We start from the raw sequence: 16632 nt of genomic DNA, 5'->3' as shown, positions 1-16632 counted from the left end.
GCAAACCATCTGGCTTTGAACCACTGGCTGACAGGTTTTCACCACACAATATCTATCTCGGTCCAATCATCTGCGGGTACTTATCACTGGCCTCATACCTAAAAATTCATCTGAAGGCTGATCGTATTAGTAGATGAAAGTTATTACCCTTTTATTCATTATTATCTGCTGTATTTCTAGTTGAATTTAGGATACCGTCAATCATGGCTAAAGGCAATTAAGTTTTCTTAGTTCGTGATTTCAGAACTCATTATTTAAGGAGAGATAAAGTGTGAGTGCACTTGAGCTATTCTGAACCCTATGTTACTCGAACTCTAGCCATTGATCACGATAACCATATAGACCACCCCATCCAGATTGTCTTCGATTCACTGTTTAATAGATTTCTAAATATTCACTAGTGAAATGTCTATAAATCATGGCTTTTGTCGCAATATTAAATATTTTGCGATGAGAATTTTATATTGTGATTGTTATTGAATAATGTGAGTATTATTATTATCACTACCATTATTTGCAGTTTCCAACTTATGATTTGAAGGCATTAGTTTCTCCGAGACGTGGTGGACAAGACGATGGTAGGATACCTCCTGATGTGCATGGTGAGTTATCCTGTAAACATTTAGTTTTATATATTAGAACTAAACTTAAATGATAGCCTGAAAACAAATGGAATCGATCAGTTAGAATAGAGATGGAGATTGCTGAATTTTTGTGCGACTTTTAAAGCGAAATTACGGATGCCCTGTTACTGGATGCTTTTTTTATGGGCTTTCCCTTTTTGGCTGATTTGGATAGTGACATAAACGTAAATCACCAAAAGAGTAATGAAATATCGAGAAAAAGCATCTTACATCGCTTGTGATCAGTAAGTAATGTGCTTCGTAGTCATGGAGTCCGGAAATGAAGTTGCCGTAAGAATATTAGGACTTAAACTATAATTTTCCATTTCCTCCGTCGAAGGTTTTCACTAGTCACAACAATAAACGAGTTGCATTTAAAAAAAGTAATGTGCCATAACTTAATGCACTTTCAATATTAGAAATTCTTGGTTAGAAATGTGGATATACCCATCCCTCATTGATTTGCATTTACCAACTTTTGGATACATGTATATCCCTATCATCAGTCTCTCTCTCTCTCCAGCGTATCTTGTTTGTTAATTTTCAATCATCTACAGTAGATCATTTCTGATGTGTGGCTAGTGAAAGTAAGATGTAATTGTCAACTGATCGTAAACTAACACAGCTTATTGATTATTTAACTTGTCATTCCCAGTAATTATGTAACAGACGAAGTTTCATAACAATAAATCACATAGTAATCGAATTAATGCGAAATATTCACCGAGGACATATTCATAAACTTAATGAAGCCCTGTGACCCAGTATTTGAGGCATTTATATTCCAACCATTAAGTCACAGGATTGAAATCTGTCTCACTTTCTTCGATTTGAGTGGAGGGTTAGTGCCAATTAGCCATTTAAACCGGGTGCATGGATTTACGCATGTCGCATCAGATATATACTCAGTTTTAAGCTACTTGGTTTTTGTCGATATTCATACTAGTAATACTAATCCTGATTGCCCAAATCAAAATTGTTGATGCTAGATTCAAACCAATTGCTATAACCACTAAGTCCTACTTGTATATTGACTACTGGTATAAATAATGTTATGGAGTTCCAAAGTATTTCTCAAAAAAGTCTATAGGGATGTAGTCAGTGTTAAATAAGAAGCCTCTCAGAAATATCTGGAATATAAAGAGTCATGTTTCTCGTTTCCGACTGAATATTTACCCATACTGCGACTATATTTAATATGGTTCCGGAAAATTACAGAAGCACTTGTTTTCCTATGCATAAACTAACCTTATAGTAAAGTGTTCTTTTTTTAACCCTTCTCATCTTTCTTATTGTGTTCAAGTTACTGTGTCAATTCCGCCTGGTAGTGTCATATATAATATACTTTACAACAAATTAAAATATCTGTATCATATATATATCACGATTTTCTGTGTTACCTATAGGTTCTTACAGACCTCGACCCCTACCACCACCACCACCTTCAATGCGTACTTCACACAGTGGGCGTAGATCCATGCCAACAGAGAATCGTCAGTCTCCACCGCCACCTCCATCAGCTATTCCTCCTGTTCGTGAACGCCGATCGGTATGCCTCTTATATTAATTGTCATTTGTGTATGTGATGTTCTATCATTGTATATGTAAGTTTTTTCTTTAAGTGAAGTATATCAGTTCTTAAAAGTTATGGTTTAGTGATGAGCTTTAAACGACCGCGACGAATTTTCAACAATTCTTAGCCAGCCAGTCCGGAAAAACAGTGTTTGCAAACGAATAGTTTTTATGGAAAAGAAAATAATATTACAGTGTGTGAACACAGATGACACTTTTAGTGAATTTATTAACAAAATACAGGGATTTGTGGAAATTATAGAATTTTTGTACCTTTTAGGTCACAAAGTAATCTTAGTTGGATCTCCATCGAAAAACTGGAAGCACTGAATGTGGCTCATATTAGAATGAAACGGTCTATCGAAGCAATTATTGGAGTCATAGTAATAAGTGTTCAGCCATGTCGGTTATTTGACAGTTATTTACCTCAAGCAATGAATGAAGGTTGCACAATATCATGGATTGATTGAAGCTAGATAGTAATACCGTTGGATGCCGCCTCAATGTTCTAAAGGTTAAGCATTCGCATAAGAGACCAAAGATCCCGTGTCTGGAGTCGTGAATATACATTCCTATGGAGGTCTCATTCTAAGATGAAATGACCGTCCAGTACTTACAAGTTTTCAATAATCATCTAACCAAGATCATTTCGTGATCTAAAACTATGAAAATCCATTAACTGTAAACTCAATTACCAATTTTCAAAAGAAATGTAACGTAGCTTTTTTTTCTCTCTCCCCACTTATTTCATATAATCCCTCCCTATAGTTGGAAAATCGTAGTAATGGGAAAAGAACAGTACCGTTGTATTTCTTAAAGAAACCCTTTGACAAAAGTACTAGAATTTTATGTGCTAAAGACAGAATTGATAGAGCTAAAGAAGGCATAATTATTGTAAGTTTGACACATTTATTATATCATTCTTTTTATTATATATATACATAGCTTAAGCAATGCTTAATGGTGACCTTACGAAATCCTATCCAGAATGCGGATGACCTGAACAAATTATTTATTACGGAAAATGTGAAAATTTGTTTATTTAAACACATAAACGGTGGTACAATGAGGCACCAAATATATTTGCGCCACACAAATCAAATGATATTTGTTAGGAAATGCAGTCCCATGGTAGCCGGTGACCAACATTAGGTTCACACGACCTTTGCTCTTTCAGGAGCCCATGTCCACTATTGGTTTGGAATCAAGGTTTCCCAACTCCCCTAGGTGGATTCTCCATATCCACCAACCCGAGTAAAGCTCCGGTCGTTCGCTTTTTGTCCTCTCAATTTTGTAAACAAAACCCCTTCACGAGAAGTCAGAGCGTAGGACTTCCCTGTTAGTGGCTGTATACGCGTGACCATGTGAATTTTACAAAATAAAATAATCTCTTAAACTTCATGTAGCTAAATATGTTTGTCTACCATTCATGAATAATCGCAATCACAGGTACTGTGATTAGATATATCATTGTCACAATGTCCTGAATCAATTCGATCTGTTACAGTCCCTTCATCTCGGACAACCATTGGAAAGCAGGAATCACTAGACAGCTGTTTGGGGTTCCTCACTCCGTGTGTATACACAACCCCTCATTCGGCGTGTGGTCGAACCCATGGCTTTCAGATCTCACAGCAAGCGTTTTAAGATACTGAGCCAGCATCCAGTAGTTAACATGTGTTAATTTCTTTGATTTGTTGTCTTTCTCTGTTTCCTCTTACTTTCAATTATTCCGGGATAATTTTCTTTCATTTCCTTTAATCCATCAGCGAAGAGTACGTCCACATCGTAAATATTGCGATATTTGTGAAAGACGATTTACAACAAGGCTGAAATTGACTAAACATTTACAATCTGAGCCTCATAATAAGAATTTAAACTTGTTTAAAGAAACAATCGCTAAAATTAAAGAAGATGAAGGCGATGATTCCTCCTTATTGAATGACTGCGTAAGTAGATTGATCTCAAAGTTTTGATTAATTTTTTTTTTCAACTAAATTACATACACATATATGTCCTAAAGTATGTGTTAGAATGAGCAGGTGGAAACTTTTCCGTACTTGAGCAGCACCATCGATAAACAAGCGGGATATGATAATGTATAACGGCATGGATTTGTTGAGTCGGCTTCCGGAGAACTTCAGCGGAGCATCCAGAGGCCCAAAAAGGAGCCGAAGAGCCCTAGCCAATCAGAGTATGATGGAACATTCTAGAATTCCAACGTGGCATGCTGCTATTGGTCGGTAGCATAATATGTCGTTAACGGATTGGCTGAAATATGATGTTGATTTAACAGACGCTAACATCTATAAATACTCATGATTTTCTGTACAAAAACGAACTTTGCAGTAAAATGTTTCTCTCATACTCGTATCTTCTCTCTGGTGTTCAAGTCGCTGAGTAGTTCTAGCCTGTGGGTTACCAGAATAACCTAGGAAGCGAATATAGTATTCAATCGACAAGATTTATCAGGATTGCCAAAGCAAGGCAGAATTCCTACAATAGAACATAGAGAACTTAAAGCAATTGTCAGCTAACATCAAAGTCAAAATTCTCAATATAAATATCAAAACAGTTCTATCATCAAAAAATGTGCATGTATTTATCAACAATTGTCTGTTGAGGATTTTTAATGTCTGTTGATCGAATACCATCAGCAACAACTCACTATGAAAGAGAGCAAACCAACTTCCAGCTTGAGAAGAAATTAAAAAAAAGACGCCTCGGGCGGATGGGACATAGATTGCGGGAATCATCAAACTTCATCACGAAACAAGCGCCAACTTGGAATCCTGAAGAGAAACGGAAAATATGATGACCGAATAACACATTGCATCGAGATTTGAAACCAAACGTGAAAAGGATTAAAAGCAATTAGAAATAAGTAGAAAGGGTTGTCCAGAACTCGGTTCTATGGAGAATTCTGGTCGGAGACCTGTGTGTTCCTCCACAAGGGGTAATAGGCGTAATTAAGTAATTGGAGCGAAAATTACTAGGTTCGTGTTTCCTAGTGAACATCAACTCTGAAGTAATATATGTTAGAATAAACCAGCTCCGTTTGATATATATATATATATATATATATATATATATTATATATAACACAAGTGAACTCATTCACTTCATATGTAATGCCACCAGACACAAGAAATATGCTTGTTATTTTATTCAGTGGAATGTTCATGAAATATGTGCTACTTTTGTACATCTAAAAAGATTATTCTCTCATGAGTTAAATTCATTATTTTTTGTTTTAATTGGAGATTGATTATGAATACAGTGATCTTGAGTGCTGTTAGAGGTATGAGGGCAGTTATCACTTTCTAGTTGCTCACACTATCGAACGGTTCTTCTAGAGGTACCTGAAAAGGAAATTTGATTAGAAGTGGTCTTAATGACCTGAGAGCGTGACCGTAGTGCTCAAGGGACAACTGCTTGAGGTCGGTCACACACGACCTTTTTGTGGGTTTTAATACATTTAAGAAAAAAAGTCCATCGAAAGTTGTTTATAGACTTATAATAACATTAACATTATATTCTCTCTTTTCTTTTTGATTAGTATGAAGGGAAAACTCCTAAAATTTATTGTGGTATATGTAAAGAAACATTCATCAATAAAACACGTTATATGGAACATTTAAAATTCAGACGACATAAAGTGAATACTCGAATCTATGAAGTATATAAGGCAATAAAAAATAATACAGAAGATAAAACTATAAAATTGCCATCTGATGATCCATTGGAATCATTTTGTCTTTATATGAATTCAGGTATGTTTACGTGTTAACGCGTGCGTGTGTGTTTGTGTGGCATGTTTATTTTTCAGGTTATCGAGAAGTTTTTATTTTTCTGTGTTCATCAACCTGTACTCTTAGGAGTAAAGACTTTGCTGGAAGCTAGAGAATGCTTATGATAAATACTTGGAACGGTACTTTAGTTAGTGGTTCCGGGGTTCTCTTTTCATCCACCATATTCCAGATGCAAACCTCACTGCACTTTTCTTTGGGCAACCGCATAGTATCTTGTGACTGAGTTTATTTGTAACTCATATTATATTACGTATGATAAATGTGGAGATTTGCACAGCTTTCATGATATCTTGACAAAATTAATCGTTACAAATGCTGTGACATCTATGATAATTTGGTGTCTTAGTATTTGGGGTTTTCGTTTTTCGACCAAATAGGTCTTAATTCTAATATTCTTTACTCCATAGACTTTTGTTTCGACAACCAGTTGGTAGTACATTCAGTCCTGACACATAAGATTTGGACTTGAAGTTGAGTACACAGACTTCTGTATACTCGGAGTTGCATCAAATTATTGGAAAGTACTTACGTATTAGAGTATTTACTTTCAGTTAAGTTGACATCCGCATTACATTATATCTATGCGTTCCTGAAAGTCTTACATTCGATTTAATCCTGCTATGTAGTAGGATGTAGCGTGATGGTCAGTTATTCCAGTCACCAGCGAAGAAACTAACACAAATATGTATTCGTTCAACTTGCTACATTTCACATAATCGAAAGGGAGAATTACCGATTTGTAATGCTAAGAAAGAGGATTAATTCCAGCCTCAATAGAAACCACAATAAGAGGTATACAGTTTTAAAGTTGTGAATAATACAAATTACGATTTATAGGAAGATGGTAAAGTAATGCAACTTTGACCAATACTCCCCCATGTCACCTGATGTTTGCGACTGTATATATTACGATTATTGAATGGGCTTGGGCGCGAACTGAATTCCGCATATATTCTGAGATGGTCCCGAGACCTACATTTAATGACTTCATGAATTGATGGTTATATCTTGGTATGTCAACTATAATTTTCTCTCAACTTGTTGCTACGTTAGCCAACATTGTATGTGTTGGCAGGGGATGGTTAGGCTTGAGTAACGCATTTGATAACTATCCCAGTTGATAAAAGTTTTTAGCCTAATCAAATGGCTTTTCCCTAAACGGAGTATTTATCACTTAGTTGTTCGATCATATGGTGTCAACACTTCAGAGACGTATTTACGGGTTATTATGTATGTCCTCTGCTTTTATAGGCCATATTTCATAGCTTTTGAGTAATACCAAGCAGACTACTGTGCAGCATACTCATTCCCGGAGTTGGGAGACGAATACCTGACCCACGCTACACGTAGTGCAGTTTGATGAAGTAACCAAACGGTAGAACACCATATGCATTACTTGATACTGTTTACTGTGTATCACTACAGAATTATATTTTGATGTAACTCACTAACTATTGAGTATATTCTTATCATATCATTACCTGCTTGGTGACGTATTGTTCCAGTCTTAACATAAGATGATCGGTCACTGTCTAAAGTATGAGTATTCTTCTCTATTTATCTATTCACCCCCAACTCAGACATATCGAAGTCTTGAAGGGTGTATATCTTTTGCGGAATATGTAGTAAGTAATGCCTTACTGCCGGCTGATAACAATAATTTCTCTGCGAACTCACCAATCTTTAGTTCAGGTGGTGGCTAACTGTTGGCTGACCCCATGTTCATAACACTAAAGTCGACAAATTGCAATTAGTTCTTTTCTTTTTCTATAAAGAACTTGAATACACAACATAAATTTATTCAGTATTTATGTAATTAACAACGTGACAATATATATGTGTCTATACATATTATCATATCGCTTATATACTCTCATTGATGTTTGAATATAACCTCATGCTTTCTCCCTCCTTTTAATTGCGAAATTAAATTTTTCCTAGATGCGCACACTACTTTGTTTGGTGAGAAAGCGGAGGAAACTACCATTACTACTACTACTACTACTACTACTAGTAGTGATAATAATGATAGTAATACAGTGTCTTCTAATGTTCCAGATTTCACTAAACAAAAGATATTCATGCGTAAATATTTAGATTTAAGACATTTATTGTATGAAGAACCTGGTCCCGCAGGTGAAGAATACATAGACGAGGTAAATTTGTCCGTGTGTGTATGTGTCTGATGATGTAATATTTGTACACAAGTCCGTAAACACAGCCATACAACTACACCGTACAACTTTAAAGCCGAAGTTTGTCAGCTTTTTCTCGGCTTTAATAATATGTGGATACAATACCTAGTCATTGGTATACATAATGTTTTGGATAATAGTAGGAGTGCTTTGGCGTCTTTTTCTTTATTTGGATAACATAATCTGGCAGATTATATATATATGAATACATTCCCGAAGCACAGTATTTCTAGCTACAGAGTCTCATATATACTGGGCTGAAATGTTTACTCTAACTGATTAGTCATACTTACTATTTGAGTAGGTGTGAATCGGGATGTTCATATCTTTAAATGAAGCCCCATTATTTAAAATATTAAATCACACACCTCAAGCATAAATGCTTAATAGATTTTGACAAGTACTTAGTTAAAGTACGTTTGATTGATCACTGAGTAGTGACCATGGTCACGTATGTCAAGTCCTTCTTAGTTCTGATCGAATTCTATCAATCAAGTTGTTATGTGACCTCTGGCCTCAGTGACTGGAAGTGCACTGTGTTGAGATGTAAGGTGGTGTTTGAAAATAGTCAACATTAGGCCCTTGACCTTGGATTTGTGGTATTTTGGGCTTGTGAGTAAAGTGTCGTCTAAATCGGATCAATGGTTGGTCAATTGTAAGTACAGGTCACTTGAGGTCAGAACAGCTCAGTTGTAACCTGTCTGACTTTGAGGACGGAATTCTATCCACAGAAACACCTTGGTGACGATCGCCGATTTGCACGAAATCTAGTTCCAGAGTCTTCTGTCAACTATTTCCAACAACTACTTTGAATAAATTATCTGTCAGTTATCACTTTCTCTAATTATGTTTCTATGCATCATTGAGTTGATATTTTACAAAACGAGTGTGAGTACCTTATACAGAGTTTCACACAACATAATATTTAATAACGTATTGTGAAATTCTCTCAAGATGCTTAGTTTTCACTGTTGTGGATCATTTAAGACGATGACAAACAACGTTGATCTTATTTCAACGCCTAAAAATAGCAATGGTTTGCTATTTGTTTATATCACGAATAATAATGAATAATTATTTACCTAATTGATCGAATATATGAAAAGTGTTCTATTCGACGAAATATCAAAGACATTTAAATAGTTTCAGTGGATTATAATTTCAATAAATTCTCCGATAACTTTGAATGTGACCAGTGGATTTCAACCAAGTCTGTTGTAGAGATATCAACTCACTGAAGACAATTGGTAAACGGTTGTTCAAACATCGTGGATTGGTTGAAGTTAGACATTAACACCGTTGGATGCCGGCTCAGTGGTCTATCGGTTAAGTGCTCCGGCGCGAGACTGATAGGTCCTGAGTTTTAAAATCTCGCGAGGCGGGATCGTGGATGCGCACTGCCACTGAGGAGTCCCATAATAGGACGAAATGGCCGTCCAGTGCTCCCAAGTTTTCCATGGTGGTCTAGCTTCAATTGACTCATGATTTCAACTATGAAAAAACTTTGAATGTCTTTAAAAGTGATCTCAGAATATGAATAAAATATTTGTTGCCAAAAAACCCCAACGATCATTCAAGTAAATTTATTAAGGCTAACAATAAATGGTTAGGGACTGAATTCATAGTATGAGCGATACAAGAATTCGTCTATATGATTTCGAAACATTATATTTGTACATACTTTACAAGTTCGAAGATAATCTTCTGACAGTGCTACCTGACTTCACACTTGTCATTTGACCAAGAAGAAAAGTGGCATTTGTGAACGATCACCCAATGATAACTGTGCCTGTGAAAACACATATGATCACGTCAATTATCTGTCTATATCATAGTTCTTAGTTGTACATACTTCATGATGATAGGTAATGATATAGAAGCTATCCGTTTATTAACATATTGATAGTGATCTTTTTGTAAGTTTCTCCCATATAATGCCGAATTTACTTCAATACCTTCTACCACTCTTACCACTGCACTGCTATTTGGATTATAGCTGATGAGGGTTAGTGGTAGTAGTAGTAGTGGTAACTGGTACTACGAAAATCCATCGAATCACGATCTGCTCTAGTTTCAGTTTCAATCAAACAGAAGAAGGTACTCTTTCGAGCAAGCCTTTTCAATCAGCATGTATTACTGCGTGATATCACTTCATCTCTTGTCTTTTTACATCTTCCAGTTGTTATTTAGTATCCGCTATCATATAAACATGGTATATGTGTAGCCTGATGTGGTGTACTACTGTATTACCATTAGAATCAGCCAAAATATGTTATTCACTCAACTTCCTTGCCTTAATTTCGCCCCGTAGTCTTGAAGATGCTAACCGAAACTTCTTTGTTTCATCACTGCAATTCGTTACTGATCACTCTGCTCGGCATATTGTAAACTTTATTCACGATAAGTGTGTAAACAGATATGTACTTCGTTTCAATTAAATCTGTTTAACTGAGTTATTTCATAACTCATGCACACTTTCCCAATTATGTGGCAACCACTGGCCATTCTTCAGCTAATCGGTGACAAAATACTTGAAATCCAGTTTTTTTTTGGCTAACTCATAGTTCAAAATGAACCATTATATCTATATTCAAGGATAATTGTTTTTTCATTTTAACTAATTTACCAAGTACTTATATACAAATTCGGCTTTTAGAGTTACATTGTTTCGGTGGAAGCTATTCAACATCGAAAGGAAAAGCAGTTGTTACATAACGTTAACACTGGTTAGTACATACAAATAAAGTAGAGTGGTTTTGTAATAGGACAAACTCTTTCCCTTTTCAATCCTTAATTCTTTAATTTAAGATTTATATTCCACCTACTAACTCAGTTTTGTCAATTAAGTAGTATCATTATTATTCCTTATTTAATTAAAATTTATCTAAGAGTAAACAATGCAAATCTACCTAACTTTACCTTTATCATGAATACTTCACCAATGAATCATTTGGTCTATTTAAAAAAATAGACAATTCCATAATTTTCATAGTTGAAATCATGAGTCAATTGAAGCTAGATCACCATGGAAAACCTGGAAGCACTGGACGGCCGTTTCGTCCTATTATGGGACTCCTCAGTGGCAGTGCGCATCCACGATCACGCACTCACAGGATAATGATCATTCGTATTCCTTATTGTAGAATATTAGTTGTTGTTAGGATAACTTGATTAATCTTACATGAATACTATTGAACGCAAATTGTTTACAGTTTTAATTTCACATGACTCTTTATCTCTATCCATAAGTTCTGCTTTTAAAAAAAATTTTTTTCCCCCTCATTAACAAAAACTACCAAATGTATAATTTTTTTTCATTTTTATGATCCAATTTAATTAAAGTTGGACCAATCAGCGGTAAAAGAAAGCAAACTATATTGTTGTTCACTATGTAATCTGGATATATCCGGTGTGGATAAATTAGAAAATCATTTACATAGTGTTGCTCATCAAGAACAATATAAGTCACGTGTTGATCCACAATGGATTGTTCAAAAACCTGTTACAACATTATCATTTAATGATGTAATCTTTGATGTTTGGAAAGCTTGTAGAGATAAACATTCAAGAGTAAGTAAACCATTGTTTCCCTTTTTAAAGAAAGGATTATGGTTATTTTTCAGTTGGTTGTTAAAGATATATGCTTGTATTTGTTAGATAAAAGCAAGTTTCGACTATGGATACTCTTGAAGCATTGCTTGTATATTCATAGATTACTAGTATTCGATTATAGGTATCTACAAAGCATTGCTCGTGTGTTTTAGAACCATTGAGTAAACGGTTTCAAAGTCAGGAATAGACTACTAAGTAAGGATGGGAAATTAATTGGTGCGGTAATAAATCTTCATCAACGGAGGTGTTTGCGACATGTGTTACGTATGTCCAACCTCTGACTACCTCGATGGACGATGTTTTGTGGAGCAGCAGTAGTCTGTAATAAAGGTAGGATAGTTCAAACGAAAACGTGGCATCAGTTGATGTGAAGTCATTGACAATTGGACTGAGGAGCCATGTTAACATGTGTAGGCTGTCTGTTTATGATCCACGTGATTGTCGTAAGCAATGGTTAGAGATTTTGAATGACATATGTGAAAATCGTTTGTAATGACACAGGTACATCGATTCCTTAGGTTTTTGCGAATTCTGGACTTTTTAATTCCTGATAGTTTTTTTGTATGTTTTTACTTCACTAATTTATATTTTCAGTAATTGTATCTTTTATGCTTAATATTTCTTACTACCACTGATACTGTTACTATTTATACTATTCTGGAACTTGACCTGAGAATTTCATCCGGGGTAATCGGGTAGGGCAACCGATGTCTTTTTGTACCAGGTTCTACATTGCGACTGACTGATTTGTTTGCATATATTAAGACCATTGAGTTACTAATTAAAGAATTGGCGCAGAGCACATTAGAAAAGGAGAGGAAATCGACTGATTATGTAGCCAGTCTTTATCTGTTGAGACGGTTGGCATATGTAGCATGTTTCCTCACTCGCCACCTACCTTATGTCGCGGTAATGACTTGTGTAGAAATGCTAAGGTGACCCAACCAACACATGTCATCACTTCATGAAGACACTGACTATTGAACTGAGCCGTGTAGGTAGGTATAGAATACACGGTTGGAGTTTGCATGACTAGTTTAACCCATTTCTGGAGACCGTGTGACATGGCTCAAAATCGTTGACAATGGTTCTGGGATATTCATTCTTTATCTTCTCTTAAATCCTAAGTTTCTAGATTTTTAGATAGATTATTTTTAGGTTATATTACTAATTTGTATTTCTTCTTACCGTATCTTCGATGCCTTTCGATTATCAACAGTATTGTTAATATTTCTATTACTGTGTGATTTGCCCTGACAGTTTCATTTCGCTGTGCTAATAACGCGTATGGCAATTTAAACCGATATACACATATATTTCAGGTTGTTATTTTTATCAAAGTAGGTCTTTTCTCATGTTCATAAAATTTTTTTACAAACCTTTTCTATCCTTCTACCAATACTTTTCCTACCCTTTTTTTTTCTAAAAATAGGATATGCGAACTGTCGAACGAACTCCTGTTAATCTACAATGTGTATGTTCTTATGATATAAAAACTTTTGATCAATTTAAACAACATTATCCAAAAATATTTCCAAAAAATATTGTTGTAAAAGATCCAAGTATGTTTGCTGCAGTTGAGAATGCTCGAAGAATTCGTAGTTACAGAAATATTTTCCGTGAATGCATTGTAAGTTAGCTATGGTAATATCATATATCTAGTGTATGATTTTGTCATATGTCTGTATATATCTCTTCGGTTATTTCCTCCTCAAGATGGTTACCCTTTGCTAAAATCACTTTCATAGACAATTATCTGAAATATTCACTTCATCAATACTTCAAAGAGAAAATCGTCTTTCATGTTCCTCTTGGTTAATTCAATAAATTAAGTCTCTGAAACATTAAATTTTGAATTGGAACACGTACCAGATAATATGATTTCATGCATTGTCGTGTTGATTCACACTCCAACTCTTAATACTTGTTGACTACTACTAGGTCAGATAAACATCAATTTTTGTTGAGTTGGTGAATGTTGTATAAATTAACTGGTGATAATCCATCCAAATATGTAATAATAATAATGCTAGATAATTGTAGATGTGGTCAACAGGAAATCCTTTACCTAGATTTCGTGCTAGTTGTGAGACTCTCCAATAATTCGTATCTGTAATGTTCCTGGAACTGTCACTCGCGTCACTAAACATTACTTATCATATATCACTCCGACAGGAGGTCGGTTTTAGCCACAATCACTGAGTGTTATCACTTCAAATTTCGACTAGGCAATGACTTGTATTCAAATCCACCTTGAGACATCATTTGTCTCGAGATAACAGTCACTTCTTCCTGACAAGTGTCAACCAGCACGTAACAGTTTTAATTAACTTTCGTACTGACCAACTCTAAATACCCAACATCAAAATATAGTAATTGCACCGTTATAAGTCACTGAAACACCTAGTTACTACATTCATTGGTAGAGTCAAGTCAACACAATCATAACTGGATAAACATGACACTAGATATTATTCAGTGGCAACCCATTAACGTTAATATTTTACCATTATTACCTCTGGTCAATAGATCAAGAGCCTGACTGATAATGTTAAAATTATACTGAGCAGATACTGAATATTACCAATTACGACGGTAACATTACCATTATATTGTCAGTTCATTATTGTATATTTTATTCGTGTTATTTTCTAACTCATAAATTACTGCTTGACTTATTTATTCGTTTCTTTCTTTTTTTCCTTATCTTTAACTCTTTTTGTACGTTATGATCAATAAATAGAATATATTGAAGTTGTTCACATTAACGAGTGAGACAATTGTAGCGAAACGGGCGTATGCAATGAAAGCAGCCAAAGCCAGAAGTTGTAATAATAATAATAATATTGTTAAAGTGCCATCATCACCACCACCCCCGACGACGACGACGACGACGACAATAACAACAACAACTAAACCAACTTCGCAATCTTGTAGCATAAAAGAGGAAAATAAAGACAAAGAGGAGCCAGTTAATTCATCAATGGATACTAGTCTTCCTGCTCCTCCGACTACGGTTACAGTCACCACTACTCAATCCGAATGAATGGTATACATAAAACCTGTTCATCATCAAACAAACATGAAATCTCTTTCTGTCTCGCTTGTTTGTTTGTAATGATTGTTGAATAGACAGTAAATTTATATTTGTGCATTTATGTTATTCACCCTGTTAAATTGATTATTCCTAGTGTTTGTGGCAATAATAATTATTATGGTTATTAATATCATTGCTAATGTAACTAGACAACGTGTTGTGACTGATGGTGTTCGAATAACTGATACTGATACATAGTGTGTTACGCACCAACCCCCAAACTGAGCGAGAACACAAGAGTGAGTGAAAGAGTGTATTGGGTTACTGAATGAAATGCGCGAATACTTATTCATATGTATACCACTCTAATGTTTTAGAAATTGGTCCATTTCTTATTCAATGAAATGCACTTGACCTTTAAGTGACTTCTGATTGCTATCGATTGACTATCTGATTGGCTCTCCATATCACCTTTCCTTGCTCAGAGATAAGTCTTGCCTCTTAAATTTAACTGGAAGTGTCAAACGAAATGTCTTCTTGATGATTTTCTTGGGGTCCGGCCATCACTTCTGCTCTAATCCTGGTGCTCCAAACTGACTGCACCTATTAAATAATCTAGTTTCAAGCTCGAGTTAAGAGGTTCCCTATCTGAATCTAGTCTAACACGACCGTGGATTGCATGTCGCCCATTAGAAAACTGATGTTCAGTTCTTTTCACTTTAGTTTTCTAACCCCGTCTGCTTTGTGGATATGAAGTCGGGATGTTTCTATTCTTTCTAAGCTTCGTCACTTATCATCATGGTTGAGATTCCATTGTTTTTAGAGAGGCTAGAGTAGGAGAGATAAAAAATTACTAAAGGAAGTCGTCATTTTCTTTTTTACAGTATTATTCACAGTGGTTATTGTTGTAATCTGCCTACCTGACATTACCCGATCTAAATCCCGATGGAATTTGTTTAATTTTCAAACAAATCCTTTTATACAATCAGTCAAACTTGACAAAAAAGATCAACAAACTATTTTATGAGTAGACTATAAACTTTAGACATGATTTAAGCAGCGGATTAGGCATGCGAAGTGTACAAAGACGTATGAAGCGTGTGTATTGAATTTGGTACTGCATAGATCGATATAGGTTTAACATTGTTTCAATAGTCAATCAGGAAGATCGACAAATAATTAAATTGTATGTGGACAAGACCTTTTGGTTAATTATCTGAGTATACATAAAAGTAGGTGATAGCGTCGTTGTAGGGGGTTGAGATTAAAATAACCGTGACAAAATTCCAAATCCCGTCATTCATAAAATCACTTATATAGATGAGTATTTCATGAAGAGGAATGAATTTAGCATTTATTAACATCCTTCACAAGTTACTCTATCCATAAATCAAAAGAATAACCTATGAATTTGTTCAAATGAGGGTAGATTACCTGTCTCTTCGAACCTTTACAAGGACTGAAAAGCATTTCTTTAAGTCCCTACAATAGTTCTCAGTTACAGTTAAGATTTCCATTTTTGGATTCTTTTTTTTTTTGCTAAAACCTAGAAATCACGTCAAAATAGATTGTTGGTTAACTTTTGTAAACAGACAAGGTATTGGCTAATCCTAACCCTAACTCCATCAGAATACTTGTGAAGTCAGCTGATTTACCCAATATCATTCGAATCGAGAACTCATTTGATCAAATCCGCCGAATATAAGATCAATATGTACTATATATCAAGAAATCTTAATTTGTACATGCCTAGATAATTCATGTTACAATACAGAGTAATA

General features: G+C 35.1%; 1 protein-coding gene across 1 annotated transcript in view; it reads left to right on the top strand.

Annotated features, from left to right (window-relative positions):
* The window catches only part of Smp_127780 (hypothetical protein), a gene marked incomplete at both ends in the record, with an annotated part of 60069 nt that extends 45209 nt beyond the window's left edge, over positions 1 to 14860 (top strand). Inside the window, 9 exons of the mRNA XM_018798592.1 lie at positions 521 to 602; positions 2030 to 2172; positions 2964 to 3089; positions 3965 to 4144; positions 5755 to 5968; positions 7949 to 8163; positions 11545 to 11772; positions 13247 to 13444; positions 14558 to 14860. Coding sequence (XP_018653519.1) covers positions 521 to 602; positions 2030 to 2172; positions 2964 to 3089; positions 3965 to 4144; positions 5755 to 5968; positions 7949 to 8163; positions 11545 to 11772; positions 13247 to 13444; positions 14558 to 14860 — 1689 coding nt within the window. The remainder of the gene's footprint in view (positions 1 to 520; positions 603 to 2029; positions 2173 to 2963; positions 3090 to 3964; positions 4145 to 5754; positions 5969 to 7948; positions 8164 to 11544; positions 11773 to 13246; positions 13445 to 14557) is intronic.
* Between the last annotated feature and the right edge of the window lie 1772 nt (positions 14861 to 16632).

Source organism: Schistosoma mansoni, chromosome 7 (assembly GCF_000237925.1).
Source record: "Schistosoma mansoni strain Puerto Rico chromosome 7, complete genome".
Taxonomy (NCBI): Eukaryota; Metazoa; Platyhelminthes; class Trematoda; order Strigeidida; family Schistosomatidae; genus Schistosoma; species Schistosoma mansoni.
Note: the sequence above shows the minus strand (reverse complement) of the source record. Positions and strands in the feature narration are given on the sequence as shown.